The 21,234-nt window shown below is 39.6% G+C and overlaps 1 protein-coding gene across 3 annotated transcripts in view; it reads right to left on the bottom strand.

Moving 5' to 3' along the window:
• The window catches only part of CTNND2 (catenin delta 2), a 6,416,678-nt gene that overhangs the window by 813,766 nt on the left and 5,581,678 nt on the right, over nucleotides 1–21,234 (bottom strand). For all 3 annotated transcript variants that reach the window (XM_044064921.1, XM_044064922.1, XM_044064923.1), the window contains one exon: nucleotides 3,241–3,426. In XM_044064921.1, the coding sequence (XP_043920856.1) occupies nucleotides 3,241–3,426 (186 nt within the window). The remainder of the gene's footprint in view (nucleotides 1–3,240; nucleotides 3,427–21,234) is intronic.

Below are 21,234 nucleotides of genomic sequence, written 5' to 3'. Positions count from 1 at the left end.
TCAGTTAGACCCAGAAGAGACACTTGGGATAAAAGTTTGGGGTGGGAGACAGTATCAAAGGCTTTGGATAGGTCTATGAATAGAAACAGGACAAAATGTCATGTGTCACAGGCTTTATTGATGATGTCAGTAAAGGATAGCAGAGTAGTGATAGTGCTGCCTCCATGTTGGGTGGGAGAGAGATGATTTTTGTCAAGTAGGTATTGAAGAAGTTGTTTATGAATACATTTATCTAGAAATTTTGAAAGGGGTGATAGAATAGCAATTGACCTATAGTTAGAAATTTCAATGGGGATGCCACCTTTGTGGAGGGGAAGGATGAAAGATTTTTTTCCACAGGGAGGGGGCATAAGCTTCCTTGATGGATCTATTAATGAGTACTGAGACATGGTAGGCTACTGAGTCAGCAGCCATCTTTAGGAACTGATTGAGAAGATTGTCTGCCAAGGGGGAGCATGGCTTGAGCTTACACAAGAGGGATTTGATGAAGGAAGTGGGATCTGGTTGAAGTAAAATGTAGAGTCACAGGATGATGAGAAGGAGTGGAAGGAGATGGAGGTTATGCTATTTGTGAGGTAAGAGTTAAATTGAGATGATTTGTCAGGGGAGGAACTATTACAGAAGGGTTGAGGGGAAGACTGATAACCTGGTTGTAGGACTTTTTGATAGTATGCCAGAAGATTTTTGGACTAGATATCTTCTGCTGTAGTGGCTTTGCAAAGAATTGTTTTTTTTTGTCTAAGTTAACCTGTTTCTTTACAAGGTTACATAGTATTTTGTAATACTGTAAATTATTTTAAGTTTTATGTTTTTGGTAAGTTGCCCAAACCTTGCCTCTTTTTTTGCATCAGTGATTTGGTATATGTAGAAAGTCACAGAGTATAATTAGTTTTGACTGTTTTTTTTTCTTGTGGGAGCTAAACTGTCTAAATTTTTTAGGAATGTAGAAGCAAACTGTTCTACTGCATCATCCAGAGGTAAGTATTTAAGAGAGGACTAATTAATAATGTTTAGTATATTTGTAAAGCCTGCTGGTCAAAGTTGGATAAGTTTCGAACTGACTTATAGGTATATTGTCTGCATGAATGGGAGGTAAGCCTAGTTGTGCTGATGGGGTGGTGGTTACTAATGGAGGCTGGAAGAGTTTCAGATTGGGAAAAATTGCTTGGGTGGGAGACCAGAACTCAATCAATAATAGAGCCCTTTTGGCTTGTGGAACTGGTAAAGATAGGGCAGGTAATTAATTGAGAGAAACCAAATAGGTTTATGCTATCTGCTAGGAATTGTTCATTAAGTTTCTGCCAGTCAGAGCTGATGTCACTTAATATTACTGTTTCCAGAAAACTATTATTTGATACCCATGAGAGGATATTTTTCTAAAGTTTATAAGTCGTTGCCAGGGGGTATGTATAAAGCTATAACACATAGACTTTTATTGTAGTTTGGTTTAAGGTAGGTTAACATTAGCTCAGCTTTGTTAAAGGATGCTAAGGGTAGCTGGTGAGAAATGTGTTGAGTGATGAAGTGGATAGGTGTGGAGGGAGGAGTCAATAAGGGAAGGGGTGTGGTTTGGGTCAGTTTGATTTAGAGGTGTGTAGTTTCAGTGGTTAGGTAGGGATGAGCAATAGCAAGATCTTAATTGGTAATGGTGTGTGATAGGTGGAAGTGTTTGAGGGGGTGTGGCTAGGGAGAGTTTAAATGTACGTGTAATAGGGGAGTGTGGGATTTGGGGGTAGGGTAGGGGAGCGGAGTGACACTTGAGCTTAGTGAGTGTGGAACTGAGCAGGCTGACCCGCGGTAGTGGTGGGAGAATAGAAAAAAATCAACCAATTGAAAAGCTACAGCAAGTATGTTTTGACTAAATACTAATATGCAATCTCAAGAAACAGTCCTAGTGGAGGTGTTGCATACTGTTGGTAGTTATACAAATGCTATCTGTTGGTCATTTTTATTATTAGCAGTTGGGCTAGTTTAGGTTGGAGCTGTAGCAAAAAACTTTAGAGTTAGTAGAACGGCTCACTAAAGTACTGGGTTACAAAAGAAAGAAAAAGGATAGATTGAGATGGTTTGTGAAATGTTAGTGAAAGAGAGTCTGATAAATAACAGGGGAAAAAGGGGGGGATCCCTTACTCTGCGTGACTGCCAGAGTGCAGTAGATAAACATTATAATATAATATAATATAATATAATATAATATAATATATTATACAACACAGTTTCAGGAGGGATGGCAGAATAATCCCTACTCTGCTATAGCTTCTTGTAGCTGCTATGATTCAAGGTAGAGGGTGTTCTGTATTTCACATTGTATCCCTTGTGTTGTGGAGTAGCGTTAATGGCAATAAGGACACTGCGACTAGTTTCACTGTTCGAGCAGTCTTTGTGGATAAATTGATGTTTATAGCAGTTCCTCACAGTCCAGGAATAAAGGGGCTAAGGAAAGAAAAGGCAAGAAAACCAAAATCAACAGACTGGAGTCAGTATTTTGAGGTACAGTGCAATGTGGTTTAGAGAACAGACCTGGGCAGAACAGAGGAAACAAACAAAGGTGTGTAGTAAAGATGTAAAGACTAAGCAAGATCTAGAATTTGTGTGTAAGGTACAAGCAAGTGGGGAAGCTAGTATACAGTAGGTTATAGAGTAAAGTAAGAGAAGGTAGCTAGAGTCAAGACTGAAGGGCAAGCGAACACTGCCAACAGAGTTAGGGATATCACAGTGGTTAAGGCAACCAGAAGAGGATACAGGTAGTTAAACAGGAGATGGCAGATACGTCAGTCACTGTATAAGAACAACAGAAATATTTAGGAGAACATTTAGAGATAATACAGCATCAAATTCCACAGTCCTTCTCTAGGGGAAAAAAAGCAGTATATACACAGATCTTCAGTACTATATCTGCAAAATTCAATACAAGCAGTAAAATTGCATTTAAAAGTAGTTTAGTGAACAACATTGTAGCACAAATCAGATCGGAAAAGTCACCAGAGTGACTGAAGGGGTTAAAATAAGTTCATCACATTAAAGACAGACAGTTTTATGGCAAAATATGAGCACTATGAGCACTTAGAAATCACAATTTGGCTTGAAGCACATCAAAAACTTAAGTGATTTAAAATGGACAGGATCTGAAGTGTAGTGAATTTTGGTTTAAGTTAAAGAAAATTCAGTATGTATTGTGTGCCTATTCATGTTAATCATCCCATTACGTACAGCACTTTTGAACTTGTCCAAATTTCTCACCTGATCTTGTGATTTCTTTTTCTTCTTCTTCTTGCCCCAACATCCTGAACTCTCAGAATCCTTGCCATTGACATCACTGCACAGCAATCCATCAAGTTCATCTGTCCCCATTTGCTGTCCCTGAGATGTTTCTGCAGCTAGCCGATAGGAGAGGTTCCGTAAGATGCATACACAGTTTTCAATAGTCTGAAAAGGAAAGGCAAGAATGAAAAAAGTAAAAAAAAAAACTGATCAGGACACATTTTCAGATCATATATTCATATAATTATGGAGTCTTTTTTTTCTTTTTAAGTGACATTAATGTGGAATTCCATGTGGACTGGAGCAACATACAGACATCTCTCTGTACTCATGAGATGCAGTTTCATTTGGGCACTCAGCAGGATGCCTGGGGATGGTTTAAATTACCTTAGTGGAATGTTAAATAAATCCATTAACCTTAATATGTTACACTGTACACTGTATTGCATAAATCTCAGGCAATATTTATTTTTTACTTTCCAATGAGAAGAAACAAAAGTCTGTATGTGCTTAGAGGTCAATACTTACGGTTTAATAGTTTGTTACTAGACATGCAGTCCAGAGAACCATTAAGGAACATAACCCAGATTCCAAAATGCCCCAAATTACAGTTTGGTTATGTGACTTGCTCAAAGTCAAACAGCAGGCAAATGAAGTCTGAAGAAATCAGAACTCCACCACATGAAGTAGCTCATTAAAAGCTCATAACATTTATCATCTATGTTAACTGCTGAACTTGGTAATCAGTTCCCCTGAGTTCTTGTTAATATTTTTTCTAACTTCATATACATTTTTATATCTGTGTTGACCTGCTGCAATGAGATTAGTTTATGTTATATTATCTTGATGTCAGAGGTAAGAAATGTATCTTGTGTGTTGTTTAAAGGAGTTTCTGCTCTACCACCCCATCTACACCCACCTTCACCCTCATCCTTTCTCTACCTGTCCTGCACTTTACTCAGTGCCTTTGTGAATTCTCTTTTCACCACCCATTCTAGCAGTATAATCTAGGGGCTCACAGCCCTATCTGTGTACAAGCACTTTCAGAGATCTACAGAGTAACTGGTCCCTACAATCAGCTGGCTGTGCCCAATACTCCCTCCTCTGTTTTTCCTGTAAAAGACAACCCCATTACATTTCCCAAACATGATCTTGTTCATTGATATTTTGTCTTTCCCTTTTCTTCTGGTTCAAGGTGAAAAGAGATCAATTTCCTTTATTATCTTATCTTATCCATTACTTGTTGGCATAATAGTTAAGGACTTTACCACCCAAGCACAAAGTACAGGGTTCATAGGTGTGTACTAGGCTAATAGTCCCGGGGTATTTACAAGCCCAGCCCATAGAAGTGCCCTGGCATTGTGCCACCCATCGTTAGTTCTCGGTGCCTCTATCAAGTAGAGCCACTGGGGTGATCCCAGGGTGAACTTTCTATTTCCCATCCACTCATCAAGATTTCGCTTAAAGAGGGCTAGTGAGGTACTCTGCTTGACATGTATGGAAAGTGTATTCCAGAGCATGGGTAGTCTCTGAGTTATGAACCTGTCCCTCTAGCATGTTCTGTTGATTGTGGTAATGAGGTTGAGGTCTCTGGAGTGTGTGGTGCGGAGGGATTGGGATTTCTTTAGATACAGCACGTCTAACAGAGCTAGGTCAGACATGGCTTTGTAGCAGAGTTTGTCTCTTAGTAGATGATATGAGACAGAGAATAGCTGGAGTGTTTTGAGTCTGTCCATGTAGGACGTGTTTAAGTTCTAGGATCCTCTTCATGAGGTACTTTTGTGGCCTCTCCAGCTGTTGCAAGTGTCTAGTGAGGTAATGTCAAATGGGGCATTATACTCTATGATTGGTCTAAAGAGGGGAGGGAAGGGTAGAGAGAAATGATGACCTCTTTCTTCCTGGATGCAAAACCCTTAGTAATAAGATGTGCCACACAGAAGGACTTTCTGACCACAGTGGCAATGTGGTGGTCGAAGGAGAGGATGCTGTCAACCTGTGTCCCCACATCTCTTATGAGTGTGCCATTCAGTAGGGACAAAGCCTGAGGTGAGGCTGTGAGTGAACAAAGCACACAGATGTGGTGCCAGTTCACTTTGTAATTCATGTAGAACACAGCCACAGATATTGTTGAGTTTCATGGAAGCTGTATTCTTGGCCTTAGGCAATGCAGCTTTAACCACTGCTACAGTAATGTTGGGTGCCTGGTATTCTTCTGGTATTGAGACTGGTCCTTTGGGGGGGTAAAGTTGGCACTGAATCTGTCAGCCAGTATGTTGACAATATCAGCTGGCTCAGTATAGGAAGTACCATTGTGCAGTAACTCAGAGGAAATCTGGGTATTGCCATGGATATTCTTGATATAACTATAGAAGGCTTTGTGGTCGTTTTTAGTGCCTGCTGCAATTCTGCCTTCATAGCTGGCTTTGGAGGTTTTGATGAGGGATCTTAACTTTTTGGTGAGGCTAATAAGGGAATTTTTCCAGTGTTGGGACTTCACCTTTTTCTGCAACAGTTTCTTCATTCTGTTGTAGAGTTTATTAGTGGCAGGGGACCACCAAACTGGCTTCCTATTTTTGGAGGAGAGCATCTTGGTTCTGTTGGGTATGGCTAGCTCCATGTATTTCTGTTTGTGTTCATACAGTGCACTGGTGTATGATTTGGCAGTCATGCATCTATTTTCCATTGGCATGGTTGCCGTGAAGTTAGCCACCTCTGTTTTTAGGAGTCCAAGGTCAGCTTTGGAGAAGTTTTTCATGGAAGATACCTTTGCAGGAGGTGTGGATGAGATGTGAATTTCCACGGTGATTAGTTTGTGGTCAGATCTAACCAGGGAGGAATTGACTACTGGTGGAGAGCAATAGTTGCCCATGTTAGTAATAACCAGGTCAAGGATGTTGCTTCCTCTAGTGGGAGTAAGAATACGCTGGTCCAGGGCATTGGAATTGATGAATTCCAGGAAGCATCGGGCCAGTGCATTGGTGCATGAGTAGTTTTTCCAGCTGATGGAGGGGTAGTTGAAGTCACCCAGTATGCAATTGTTGGGTTGGATCTTAATAGTTTCTAGAGTGCTTAGGAATGTGGAGTGAGAGTCTTGGGACATGGTTGAGGACCTATAGCAGGCTATGACCTGAATCGCCATCTTACCCGATGCTAGTTGTACCTGGAGTATCTCAGATGCATTATGCTGGGCTACTAGTCTGGAGGTGTGCATATCCTTTATGAATACGGAGACACCACCGCCTTTGGAGCTACAATCCATATTCTGGGATTGATAGGAGTGGAAGGAGTTATAGCCTGGTGGCGCAATGGTGCTTTCTGCTGCTTTAAACCAGGTCTCTGTTACAGCACAAATGTCGATATTCTCCACTTTGAGGAGTGCTTCGAGTGAGTGCATCTTAAGATTTAGACTTTTAGCATTGAGCAGTATGACCCTCAGATTGCATTTATTTATAGCTGTTATTGTGGTAATTTTGTCTTTGGAACACCATCTAAAAAGAGGCACTATAGGGGTGGCAAGAGCCTTAGCCAGTACCCAGAAACCCAGGGGTGACAGATGCAGGCCCTCTCTGGCAAAGCATCGAGGTCTGTCAATCATGTCATCCCAAGCAGACAGATACTGGATCCCTTTAGAATGACACCAAAAACTTTGCCAACTGTTGAAGTCAATCATTTTCTGTTTGTACTGTGGTATCATTCTCAGCGATGGTAGGATGCTGCTCAGGGCTAGGGTCATACCTGCCTGGGTCACATAATCCAAGAGCTCATCCATTTCTGTTTTCATGTAGTCCAGGGAGGTGTGTCTCAGGTCATTCACACCCACACAGACAATGGCAGAGTCATACTTTTACTTGTTGTGGAGTGACCTGAGTGCGTGTGTTATGTGTCGGATTCTGGCACCTGATAGACAGCTGTTACCTTCTACTTTTTCAACCTAGTGAGTGGGACATCAGAGTGCCTCACTATTGAGTCACCTATGGTTATTGTACTGGGCAAGCTGTTTTGCCTTGGGGGCTTAGGTTGAGGGCACAGTGTGCAGGTGAGCTATTTGTCTTGTGATTTGTGCTGTGTTGTGATGGTCACGTTCATTTAAATCTGTTTAATTATGTCTTCTGGTTAATGCCCCTGTGGTGTTTGCATGTTCTTCCTATGTTTTTTGTTTTTTGTGGAGGTTCCTACCTCTTCCCAAAAAAAAAAAAAAACACGCTGGATGTTTCCAGTTCAAACCTACCCCCAAAACTGAATGGAGTTGAGAGTAATAGCACAGACTCTACACAATGGCTGTTGGGGAAAGAGCTGTTCAGACTAACTGCCTTAGACGTCAAACTGTGGTGTGCAGTGTCCTCTAGGCTGAAGAACAAACTGTGGCCAATGTCAGATCTAGCCATTCTACATTGTAAACGTGGTTTTAGGAGATTTGGTCATATTGACTAATGTAGCAAAAAATGGGCCTGGGTAATTATCAGTGATAATCCTACTCTGACCTACTCCAGGGACCCATGCTGATGGTGGGGATGTAAGTACCTCTACTGGTCAGTGTGTGCCCCTCAAAGCACAATAATACTACTGGCAAGCCAGTGCCCAATTGCCCAGCCTGTGCTAGCTCTGTTGAGTGAAAGGTGGACATAAAATCAATCAACTAAGCACTGCTAAAGTGAAAAAAAGGTTCACTGATGTGATGCACTTTGGAAGTCAATGCTGTGATGGTAAAGAGGACAGTGGACATCATGTATATCCAGGAGATGGGGTGGAAGGGCAGTTAGCAAAACCATTTGGCTTGGGATCAAGAGTCTACTATTCACAAGGGGGAGGAGGAGGACAGACTAGAAATAGTGGGGGAACTATGGTGAGGAAGAGGCTTCTGAAGCTACTGAGGGATGTCATCAGAATTGGGACAGACTCATGCAATCAGACTCTGACACTGGTGTAAGGATAGGCAACTATTTGTAATTTCAGCCTATGTCCCACAACAGGGTTGTGATAGTGAAGAAAATAGTGCATTCAGACAAATGTTTCAGGACTTACAAGACAAATCAGGACAGGATAAATTGGTGTTGATAATGAGTGACCTGAATATTCATAATGGGACAGACAAAATAGGATATGAAGACTGCCTGTGTCCACATTATAGGGCAAGAGGAATAAACATGGATATGCCTTTCTAGACTTCTGTCTGGCAAGTGACTTGAAGGAGGCCAACACGTGGTTGAGTAAGAGAGACTGTAACAAGATCATATACGATAGTGACCAACATGCAACTCAGGCTGACTTCCTCCAAATACAGAAAGGCATTAAGGTAAAATCAGAGATTGCAAAGTCATCCCCAGTGAAACTGTCAGTCCAAAGCAGAAGCTACAGGTGGCCACAATCAGTTGTAAGTAGGGGATAGAAGGCTCTAATGTCAAAAGAACAACTCCAGAAATGTAGAGCCAGTCACTCAAACAGCTTAATAAAAAGTGTTTATTCAATAGTTAAGCGCTTTCTTCCCTTCACAGTTACAGGACTTCCTCAGAACAAACTTGAAAACACACACTTTAAAGATACCCAAAACCTAGCCTTATATATACTTTTAATTGGTTTCCAATTAAACCTAAAAGTGACACACCCAATAAAACACCAAACACCCTTAAAAAAACAACCTCTGGAAGGTCTGTATGAAAATGGACAGTAAATAATAACATACAAAATCAATAATGACAGAAAAATGACAGAAAAATCTAATACCTAATATATGTGGTTTATACTTAGGAACCACATATGATGAAGGCAAACACTTCCATTATTAATGAACTTAAAACCCTAACATCAGACAGTCCTCCTGATAGACATTTCATATACCATTTTGAATAAATAAAAAATAAAAACAGTAATAAGTATTAAAATGCAATATTAAAGGTAATGAATTCACTAACCTAAAGGTACCTTAGTAGATATTAATCTAATCATTTATTCCAATTATTTAATTTGTAATTTTATTTAGGCATATAAATTATTCACAAAAAATTACACCAAAATGTGTCTTAATTTTAATATACTGGAGATGTTAACAGCCTCATTTATTCCTGGGAAGTTAGCTGCATCCAATCTAAGCTGCCATCTTAATTCACAGATGTCCAAATGGACATCCAAACATCTCCCCTGTGGGTCCTTTGATAAATGCTGAATCACCAAATATTTAAATACGTGGTCACTATACCGGTTTATATGTCTGGCAAGTGCATTGGTCTGCTTCTTATGTTTATGTTTTCTTAATGTCCAGTAGGTGTTCCCCTATCCTGTTCTTAAATGGTCTTGCCGTCTTCCCCACATAAAATACTTGACACTTTAAGCACTTAGCCAGATAGACCATGTTGGCAGTGCAACAATTGAAATGCCCATGTAACTTCAAGGTTCTCCCGTTTAACTCAAATCTGTCCCCAGTCCCCAAAATGTGATGACACACTACAATGATGGCACTTAAAATTCCCCTTAGCTCTGCTCTTAACTACATAGTTGTTATTCATAATCCATTCAAAGATCTCCTTGAAGGACCTATCTCTTTTGTAAATTATTTTTGGTTCTCCCCCCACTTTTTGGGCTACATTTGCATCAAATTGCAAGATATCCCAATTGTTGTAAATGGTGTCAACTGGCTTCCCTACATCTTGATTGTAACAGACAAAAATACCATACCTGCAAAAAAACATAGATATGGAAATGGTCCCTCAGGGACTAAGGCTGTGGAAATATCCCAATGGGGTAGAGAATAATGTTGAACTACTAAATGATTTGCATAGCCTTTTTGATAGAACTGGGTTACAAATGATGAGGCTAATGGTAAAGTCTAACACCGTTGCAGTGGAAAAAGCAGAAAAAGACTTGGAGGAGCTGAATCAGTCTATTAAAATGATATTCAGTTTGGTAAAAATCAAAATATGTACAACAACATTTTTTCGAAAGTAGCAACCATTTGTGACACTATCTTTGTACGCAAAGCCAACAAAATTAAAAGGGACTTAAATGAGTTTGCTTCTCAGAGGGTGTAGCCTTTATCAGCAGGTAATATTACTATGGAGGAGGATCGAACCAATCAGGGTGCGGATCCAGATGAGGCATCGACGGTTGACGTTGGTGGTTGTAAGGGGAATAGGCAACATTTGCAGTCTGGTTCCAATGATTAGAGTGTTAGGCACTCTGAGAGATTAAAAGGGAAGGAGCAGCAGTCGCGTTTTTTTATCAAAAAACTACCAGGATTACAACCAACAGGGAGTACGACCAAAATTCAACAATGTCAGCAAGAGAAGCAAGAACCGTCAGCAGAAGAACTAATGGGCATAGCGTTGGAGCTTCTGAACCCTGTAAGTACTGTTTTTATTAAGGATTTTAAAATTTCTAAGCCACCAGAGTTGGTCGGGGATGAAGATGGCCATTGCAATGAAGAAAGAATGGACTTAAATAAAGTAAATGTTAATATTTGTAACACAGCTGTAAATGGATGTGATGACCCTAATTTTGACTGTATGCAGGTTGATAAGGCAACCATGGACAATTTTTTAAATACCTTTCTTATTGAGAAGGATGATGTTGAAGTGGTTAGGGTAAAAATTGTATTAGAACCAAATGTGATATTTAATGAATCCAACAACTTTAAAGTTTATAATTATTTGATTAAGGAAGTTAAAACCGATCATGTTAATATTTTAGCGAAGGGTTTTACTTTTGTGCCTTTTAGAAGGGCTAGAGTGGATAACACACTGATTGAAACTTTAAAGTATGGTTTAACACACAGGAAGGTATGGGAAGAACTAACCATGGTTTAAGGAGACCTAGTATGTTCAATCCTCCCCTGAATAATACTATCAGGTTATTTGAAAATAAATGTGAAAAGGACATACGAAGAATACTATCACATAAACCTGATTGTAGTTTAACAAATTTAACTGATAGGGAGGAGATGTTGCTGCTTGACCTGGTGAAAGATACAGACATACGTCTGATGAAACCAGACAAGGGTAACGGAATGGTTATCATGAACAGATCTGATTACTTAAATGGGATTAACTCTTTGTTGCTAGATGGCTCTTATATTGAGAGCTCTTTAAATGAGATAGATGTAATGTTCAGAAAAATTGACTTGCTAATCGACGATATGTTATACCAGGGCCAGACCAATGAGGAAGAACACGTTTATGTGACCAACAAATTTCCAATGGTTCTGAATATTTTCGGAATTCCCAAAATTAATAAGGGGTTGGCGAATCCACAATTTAGACCAACTGTAGATGGAAAACGTTCTAAAACATGCTTTATAGGAAAATTTTTGGATTCTAAATTACAGGTGGGTCTGAAAAGGTTCTCCTACATTTGCAAGGATTCGTGGGAATTTCTAGATAAGGTTGGCTGTATTAAGGTGGATGTAAATATCTTTTTGGTCACAACTGATGTGACCGTGATTCCACACGAGGAGGGTTTGGTGTGGTTAGAGGCTCAACTTTTAGAAACTGGTGTATTTGACCAAGATACCATTAACGTGTATATAACACTTATGGAATTTGTACTCAAAAATAATTACCTGTGTTTTGAGGGTCAATACTATAGACAAAGGATGGGGTAGCAATGGGGGCAGCATGTGCCCCAGTGTTCGCCAGTTACATTATGTCTTATTGGGAGCAACATTTTTGTTTTGAAAAGTGTGTACAAAACTAACATACTGTTTTACATAAGATAGTTGGATGATTTGTTCATTATGTGGAAAGGTACAGAGGTTGAGTTGGAGCAGTTTTTCACCTACATCAACAATACGATGGGTTTTCTAAATTTTACACATCAACACAGTACAAAAAATATAGTTTATTTGGATGTGGAACTATTTATTACTGAGGATTATAGGTTAGATTCCAACATTCATAGGAAACAAACTTTTTCCAATTCTTATCTGGACTATACAAGTGCGCATCCTTCATTTCAAAAAAAGTCCATAGTAAAAGGGTAACTGGTCAGAACAGCCAGGATTGTTAGCTCTGACAACATTTCTTGAAGAGGTTAGGTTTATTTTGAATATGCTCAAGGCAAGGGGTTATCCTGAGGCTCTTTTGGAGAAATTAAGTTAGGAGGTTAGGGATAAAAGAAATAATGGCTGTTATAAACCTATTTTGGTTTATGGTAAGGAAAATATCAGTACATTAAAAGTAAAACCAGACTTTGGCATGGGTTCGGGATTTGTAGTCTGTTACAATCAAGATGTAGGGAAGATAGTTGACACCATTTACAACAATGGGATATCTTGCAATTTGATGCAAATGTAGCCCAAAAAGTGGGGGGGAGAACCAAAAATAATTTACAAAAGAGATAGGTCCTTCAAGGAGATCTTTGAACGGATTATGAATAACAACGATGTAGTTAAGAGCAGAGCTAAGGGGAATTTTAAGTGCCATCATTGTAGTGTGTCATCACATTTTGGAGACTGGGGACAGATTTGAGTTAAACGGGAGACCCCTGAAGTTACATGGGCATTTCAATTGTTGCACTGCCAACGTGGTCTATCTGGCTAAGTGCTTAAAGTGTCAAGCATTTTATGTGGGGAAGACGGCAAGACAATTTAAGAACAGGATAGGGAAACACCTACTGGACATTAAACATAAAAAGCAGACCAATGCACTTGCCAGACATATAAACCAGTATAGTGACCGCATATTTAAATTTTTGGTGATTCAGCATTTATCAAAGGACCCACAGGGGAGATGTTTGGATGTCCATTTGGACATCTGTGAATTAAGATGGCAGCTTAGATTGGATGCAGCTAACTTCCCAGGAATAAATGAGGCTGCTAGCATCTCCAGTATATTGAAATTAAGACACATTTTGGGGTCATTTTTTGTGAATAATTTATATGCATAAATAAAATGCAATAAAATTACAACTGGAATAATTGGAATAAATGATTAAATTAATATCTACTAAGGTTTTATCAGCACAGAGTACCTTTAGGTTAGTGAATTCATTACCTTTAATATTGCATTTTAATACTTATTACTGTTTTTGTTTTTTATTTATTCAAAATGTTATATGAATTGTCTATGAGAGGACTGTCTGATGCTAGGGTTTTAAGTTCATTAATAATGGAAGTGTTTGCCTTCATCATATGTGGTTCCTAACTATAAACCACACATATTAAGTATTAGATTTTTCTATGTCATTATTGATTTTTTATGTTATTATTTACTGTCCTTTTTCATACAGACCTTCCAGAGGTTGTTTTTTTAAGGGTGATTGGTGTTTTATTGGGTGTGCCACTTTTAGGCTTAAATGGCAACCAATTAAAAGTGTATATAAGGCTGGGTTTTAGGTATCTTTAAAGTGTGTGTTTTCAAATTTGTTCTGAGGAAGCCCTGTAACTGTGAAGGGAAGAAAGCGCTTAACTATTGAATAAACACTTTTTATTCAGCTGTTAGCGTGACTGGCTCTACATTTCTGGAGTTGTTCTGAAGTTATATTTTTTATTCTCTAATGTCAAAAGAGACTAGACTGAAAACCTGAAAATTTGACTGGACAGAAAAAGCATGAGTTCAAGGAAATACTCAGGGCTCTAGCACCTCAGGAAGAAGAGGAAATAGGTGGAGTTGAAGATGAATGGCAGTCTCGCAAAGGAGCATATGCAAAGATGGTAGAGCAGATATGATGCAGAACCAGATATGGAAATAAGGCATATAAGGAAAGCTGGTTGTGAAATGCAGAAGTCCAGGAAATTATCAAAAGAAAGGAGGAGACATGAAAAGGTGGGAGATAGAAAAGATGGATCAGGCTAAGAAGTAATACTGTTTGGCTAACAAAGAGTCTAAGAGAACAGTTGCAATACCAAAGAACAAGGCATCAGAGGCACTCTACCAGCTTTAAGTGACTCATGACACAGATAAAGCCAAAAAGATGAAGACAATCAGCATCATTCAATAAGGGGTGCTAGCAATAACCGGCTTATCAAACTTCAGGACATTAGAGACAGATGGAAGGAGTACTTCCAGCAAATTCTGAATGAAGAAAACCCCACAGAAGCTGTACTGCTGCCCCAGACACTAAGGAAAATAAGTCGGGGAAAGCAGCAGGTTCGGATGAAGTAACTGCAGATATGATCAAGATGTTGGGTGAGACAGGGTAGACATGACTCCTGAGGTATATGCCAGATGACTGGAGAATAAATATTCTAGTGTCTGTATACTAAGGGATCATTCATGACTGTGAACAGCATAGTGGTATGAAACTCTTGACACAATGCATCAGTGTGCTGGAGAGGATGACTCCTACATGAATACACAGAGTAGTAGAACATAATCTGTGAGAGGAGCAATTCAGATTCAGATCAGAATATAGAATAACTGACCTAATGTTTGTAGTGAGACAGATACTGGAGAACAAGCTAGAAATAAGAAAATAATTTAATTAAGTATTTCTAGACTTGGAGAAAGCATATCCCAAGAAAGCTGATTTGAGCAGTTCTGCGAATGAAGTACCAGACACATTGGTAGGATTATTGCAAGCTATGTATGAGGACCCAGTTATTTATTTACTTATTTATTTATTGACATTTGTTAACTGGGTTAGTCCAGCTGGGCTAGTGACCCATTTTCAGTGGAGACCCGAGGACAAAAGCTCCAATAATACAAATATTTAAAATACAGACAAGTGATAACAAATATGCTGACGTGTTCATAAAAAAGAAAAATAACGTTATACATGAATAGTTAAAGGGAAAGTAAAAAATGTACACAAGACTAGAGTAAAATTTAATGTGTGTCCTAAAAGGATCACAGTAGTGATTTATATACATATTTACAGAAAGAGTTTGTTACAAACAGATATGAGTATAAAGTAGTAAGTGTGTGCACTGAATTTGAGGGGATACTTTGCTGAGTGGGGGATAATGAGTGGTGTACCCAAGGAACAGACAGAGGAGTTAAGTTGGAGCTTGACAAGGACAGATTTTGGAGTTAAGCAGGTGGACTTTTAATTTTTCTCAAACGTGGGATGGGTGGATGATGGAACATACTTCTCTAGGAAGTTTATTCCAAGTTTGAGCGATGGTGTGTTTATACAGAAGTTTGCCTACTGCTTTTTTGGTAGGTAGGTGTGTAGTAGTTGCTGATTAGAGGTACAAAGAGTACGGGCAGGTGTGTAGACAGAGATGAAGGAAGAGAGAGCAGGGCAGGATGAAGGTTTGTAGAGAATGAAGTGTAGCATTTGAAGTTGTGATAAAAACAGCAGGTGGGGGAACTCAAGCCAGTGGAGGGATGTAAGGGGTAGGCAGTAGTGAGTATTATAAAAAGAGTTTGTGATGAATTTTGCTGTCTTATGATATGTTTGCTGGAGTTTGTTTAAGGTTGTGCCTTGAATGTTGGTGAATATAGGGGCAGCATAAAGAAGGGAGGGGAGGAGGAGAGCTTGAGCTAGGGAGAGTCTAGCATTTGGAGTTAAGAATCTTTTGTTACAATAAAGTAAACCTAGTATCTGTTTTTTTTTTTTTTTTTTTTTTTTTTTTAATGCATTGGAGAAGGTGCGTATTAAATTTGAATTCATCATTGATGATGGCTCCTAGGAGTTTAGTATGGTTTCAGGTTTAATGATTGTGTTATTAGAGGAAGTGATGGAAAAGGAGGATTTCTGTTAAGTGAGAAAGTGGGGAAGAAATAGGAGGAGTTTGGTCTTTTTTAGGTTGAGGATTAGTAAGTTACTGGTTAGCCACTCTTCAGTTGATGAAAAAGTAAGTAGAGTGAGTGTATGGCGGTCTGTGATGTCATCAGAGATGGAGATGAGAGTTGAATCATCGGCATATTGTATGAGAGAGGATTGTTTGCAAGCTAAATAGAGGTCATTAATGAAGATGTTAAACAGGAGGGAGCCAAGGATGGAGCCAGTTTTTGGACTCACAAAGGGTTCCCAGTGGCAAGAGGAAATTTGGTCATCAAGTAAAAAGATGCATGGATTATGTGAGAGAAAACCTGAGACACTTGGGCATGACTCTCAAAGAAGATAAGAGTGGCATTAAATAGGGAGAGCTGGTGACAGTTAACACAACACTGAGACCCCGTGTAGAAACTAAGAAAAAGCGGGGTTGAGGAGGAGGAGGATGATGATGGTTATGATTTATTTATTTTATTTTACAGTTTGTTTACCGGATCAGCCAGTACCTTCCATCCCATGCACCTTCCGGTCAGTTTCCTCTGTACTCCTTCTAATAGTGTGTATGTGAAGTCGGCCACTCAAACATTTAATCCAAATCGAAGAACAGATCATTTATAATAGGACTCATACTATTTACATAGATGAGATCGACATATGGAGGAGATATTTGGATGATTGCTGGTTTAAGCTAGCACTAGGGCATAAAGAATGAACCCCATACATTCTCAAAGGCAGGGATAACTACAGAAGAGATTGGAAGAGATTGTTGGGGTTTTCCTGCTAGGAAGGAGATGTACATAACGCAGCTACTTCTCTGGCTCAAAAGTTGTCTACCATCTTAAGGATGTAGAGAAATAGCTCTTAAGAATGGAAAGCACAGCAAGAATGGGTTTGCCATGGCTAGCTTTGAGATGCAAATTTTGCTGTTAAATGCAGAATCTCATTTATTGCTGAGAGCTAACAGAGCAGTGGGCCTTAATATGGCAATTCATCCCTCACTATAGAGAAACATTATATAGGTTAACATATGGTTCACATTTGGAAAATGACAGCATGTGGCACAAGGCATAATATAGTCTAAATCATAAAATGTTTGCTTTAGCATGGCGATAAAATGTGTGGTGCTAATGTGGGCAATCAAATACAGACTAACTGTAAGTGTACCTACAGGGGAATGAGATAATTTAATATTTTTTCCATCAGAAAACTGGTATAGTCAGCAACTAACAACACACTATGATGGTGATGATGATGATGATGATAATGGGGGAATTTAAAAAATGCATGATTCTGACCCATAGCTCTCATCTCTTCAGCACACACATTGATTCTCACCTTTTAGGTAGACATTACCCATCAAGATATGCTAGCAATGCATTTTCTCTGTGATGGCTTGGTGCCCCTGCAGTGTTGGGGAAGTCTTGTAGGAGGATCCTGACCGGCCATGTCTGGAAGAGGCCACTATCCCTTTCTAATAAAATAGATGATCATAAAAAGACAGAGAGAGAGAGATGTGAGCCTCTCTGACAGTGATAGGAAGCACTGTGGAGAGATACACAGATGGGGTCAGGAAAGAGACAAAGAGTAAAAGAGATGTTAACCTTTCAAGAGGGAGAGGCAGTAGTATAGCAAGTGTGGGGTGAAGCGGACAGTTGCCCCGGGTGCAAAGTGTTACAGGATACGATCAGACAATCCTAATCCCTCTTTATTAATAGTGCATATCTGCTTTTAAATGTTGATATTCCACCTGCTGTCAAAGCTGAGTGTTTTAATGCTCTCTCTGTGGTCTAACTCTAGCAACAGTTTGCTAAAAATGTAACAAGCAGTTTCCTACAGCTTAAAATGAAAAAATTATTTTTTTCTATTTTGTTCATTTTTTTAAGACAAATTTGAGCACTGTGGTGCTCTCTGCATTGCACAAACTGTAGCATCTTCCTACAAATGCAGCAGTCTGCCCCAGTTTAAACAGAAAAAAAAATGTTTTCTCAAAAGTTAAATCAGAGTGCTGTAGCACTCCCTGTGTGGTATAAACAGTAGCATCTGCATGTTATAAATGTAGCAAGCAGTTTATTATAGTTTAAACAGAAATAATTATTTTGAAGTTAAATCAGAATAGTGTAGCTCTCTGTGTGAAATGAAAATACTTTTTTATGTTAAATCCTAGCCCTGTAGTGCTTCATGCATTGTATAAATGGTAGCACTGGCTTGCTAGAAATGTGGGAAGCAGTTTGTTACAATTTAAACAGGAAAAAAAAACAAAAAAGATTTGCTTTTTTTTCCAAGTTAAATGCAAGTGCTGTAGCACTCCGAGCATTATATAAACTGTAGCATCTGCTTGCTACTAGTGCAAGCAGTTTGTTACAATTTAAAAAGGGAAACAATTATTTTGTTATGTCTTTTTTGTACTTTCAGCTGTGGAAAGAGGGGTAGGGTAAGATACAGAAACAGGACGTGACTGGCTCCTGAATTTCAGCATCAGCAAGCAAGATCGGGGACTTTGTATTCTTTTGTTCAGCAATTAATAAGGGGCTCCAGATTGTGGAATGTCTCCAGGTGCTGGATGAGCCAGCTATTCCTCTGGGGAGAGAAAATAAACTGTGAGTTGTTTACCAGAAATTAAGTTTGTCATTCATCTAGACTGAGTCGTGAATACCTTGTATAATCTGTTTGAACTAGTATGATGGTCCTGTAAATAAGCTGCACTGCAGACAATCAGTATTTCTGTGTGTTTAATGTATAAGAATGGACTAGAGTCTGTATGGGCTAAGAGGAGGCTGAGCTCAGTTATGCTGATTTAATCTTGGCATGAGACCAGTTAGATCTGTAGGCAGTGCATTTATGTTTTTTTACATTTGCTATTCGTTTTTATTCTCAGCAGCATGAGGCAAGGTATTCTACAATAAGGAAGGCAGGATATGTCTCAAAACACAAGGCAGTTGTGTGGTTAGGCTAACCTAAGGGCAGGATGTGCAGAAGATCATCGTGAATGATGTTACCTACACTGAGGCTGAATATATAGCCAACCTATTGGATGATAAATTCAGCTCTAACTTTGCCCCTCTCTCCTCTCTATCCTCTAAAGTTATCCTGAAACTGACTCGCTTCTAGTTATCACACAAGACCAAGTCCTAAAAGTGCTATCAAAAGTTAAATGTACTGCATTGATGAGTCTTGACAAGTTCCCTGGATGCATCTTAAATAGCATGAAGCATGATTTAGCTACTCCCACACCCACTACACTGTTCAACCTCAGCCTTCATACAGGTTTTGTACCAAGTGAATGGAGAACAGTTATAGTCATTCCCCTGCATAAGGAAATACCTTCCACAGACCCAGGCAATTACAGACTTGTAAGTCTAACGTGACTCATTTGCAAAACCACGCTAAGACTTATCATGTAACTAATCAGTAAGGATACAGGAATCTGTTAACACTGGATCCCTCCCAGTTTGGATCCGTCAAGGCCAGGTCATGCTTACTCAACCTGGTGGAATTTTTTAAAAAGGTCACCAAAGCAATGGATGAAGGTAAAATGGTACACACTGCATACCTCAACCTGGCCAAAGCTTCTGACACAATCTTCACTCAGGCATAGTAGAAACGCTAAATAAACTGGGATTAAAGCCCTAAGTGTATTAGTTCTGGTTTAAGCACTTGGGCTTTGGGACAGTTATTTTACATTAAGAAGGTGTGGTCTGCACTCTTGTGGGAGGAGAGGGTAGATTCTGCCCTTTTGAATAGGGAGTTTCTGGTTAGAGGCTTATTGGGCCTGCTTATTTGAACTGTTTCTTTCTGAAGCTGGTATGCCTTGTTTGCTGTAGCATAGACTAGATTCAGACCTGCTGAATCTAGCTTTCTTTGTATAACTTGAGCACTGATCCAGGCCATCTTTTTTTGGAGAAGGTTCCCCTGCACCGTAATGGCAGAAGTGTGCAGTTAGAACTTGTCTGATCGAAGACTGCTGGAACGGGGCTCAGTTTTTAGCTCTTATTGTTTAATTGGTTAATTTGTTTAAATCAGTTTGCTCATTTGCCACTGTTATAAAAAAAATACACTTTGTGCATCGCCGCTTAGTTAGGGTTAAACTATTCCTGGCGCCATAAAATCTGCTCTTCAAATATTCCCTTACAACTAGTCAGTTTTTTAGTTTTAGGACTAAAATCTGTTTCTTTGAACTCAGCACTTGTTCAGAACTCATTGTAAGCACTAAATAAGCTACTAATTACTACAGCACTCAACTTTCCTCACTTATCTAGAGGAAAACGGTTATTAGTACTTAATAAAATAAGCACCTATCCAGGCATGTCTAAGGGTCAGCTCCCGGTGTTTTCTCCTGTCTACCTGATGACTCTGGGCATCTTGGGGCAATGAAGCGATTGCCTCATGTACACAGACAACCGTCTACTCCTACCACCCAACACTACAACCTTTGAGACATGCACTTATATAGCCAAACTGGAAGCAAAGCTCTCTTCACCCAAGACTGGACTAGACAGTCAAGAGGAGAAGGTAAACACTTGCACCACACCACACCCATCACATAGTCCCTCAAAACCTACACCACCAAAGCACACACATAGAAACACAAAATATACACCTACATTCGCAGAGGCTCTCAATAAAAATCTGCCCAAGCAACAGAGCCCTCCAAAGCAGAAACGCACGCAACCTCCGCCACCCAATACAGCCCAAATGACACATAGCCCCCAAACTCAGTGTGCCACTCAACCACAGCCCATAAGGCATAACAATGTACCCAACACTCTAGTCATAGGTGAATCTATAGTCAGGCAAACTGATGTTCCACTCACCAGGCTAAACAAGGAGAAAGTTACTGTCAGCTGCCTGTCAGGTGCCAGGATCTGCCACATAATGCACACACGCAGGTCATTCCAGAACAAGTATAAATATGACTCTGTCATTGTCCATGTTGGTGTGAATGACCTGAGACATACCTCCCTGGACTACATGAAAAGAGACATAGAGGACCTCTCCGATCTTGTAGTCCAGGCATGTATGACCCTAGCCCCTGAGTAACATCCTGCCATCACCCAGAATGGTACCACAGTACAAGGACAAAATGATTGACTTCAACAATTGGCTAAGCTTCTGGTATCATTCTAAGGGGATCTAGTATCTGTCTGTCTGGGATGACATGATCGACAGACCACGATGCTTTGTCTTACCTGTCGCCCTTGGGATTCCGGATACTAGCTAAGGCACCCCTATAGTGCCTTTTTTAGGCAAGGTTCAAATGACAAATTCACCACCATAACAGGTACAAGCAAGCAAAATCTGAGGGTAATGCTACTTAATGCTAGAAGT

This window comes from Protopterus annectens, chromosome 3.part0 (genome assembly GCF_019279795.1).
Source record: "Protopterus annectens isolate FY-2018-M chromosome 3.part0, PAN1.0, whole genome shotgun sequence".
Taxonomy (NCBI): Eukaryota; Metazoa; Chordata; order Ceratodontiformes; family Protopteridae; genus Protopterus; species Protopterus annectens.
Note: the sequence above shows the minus strand (reverse complement) of the source record. Positions and strands in the feature narration are given on the sequence as shown.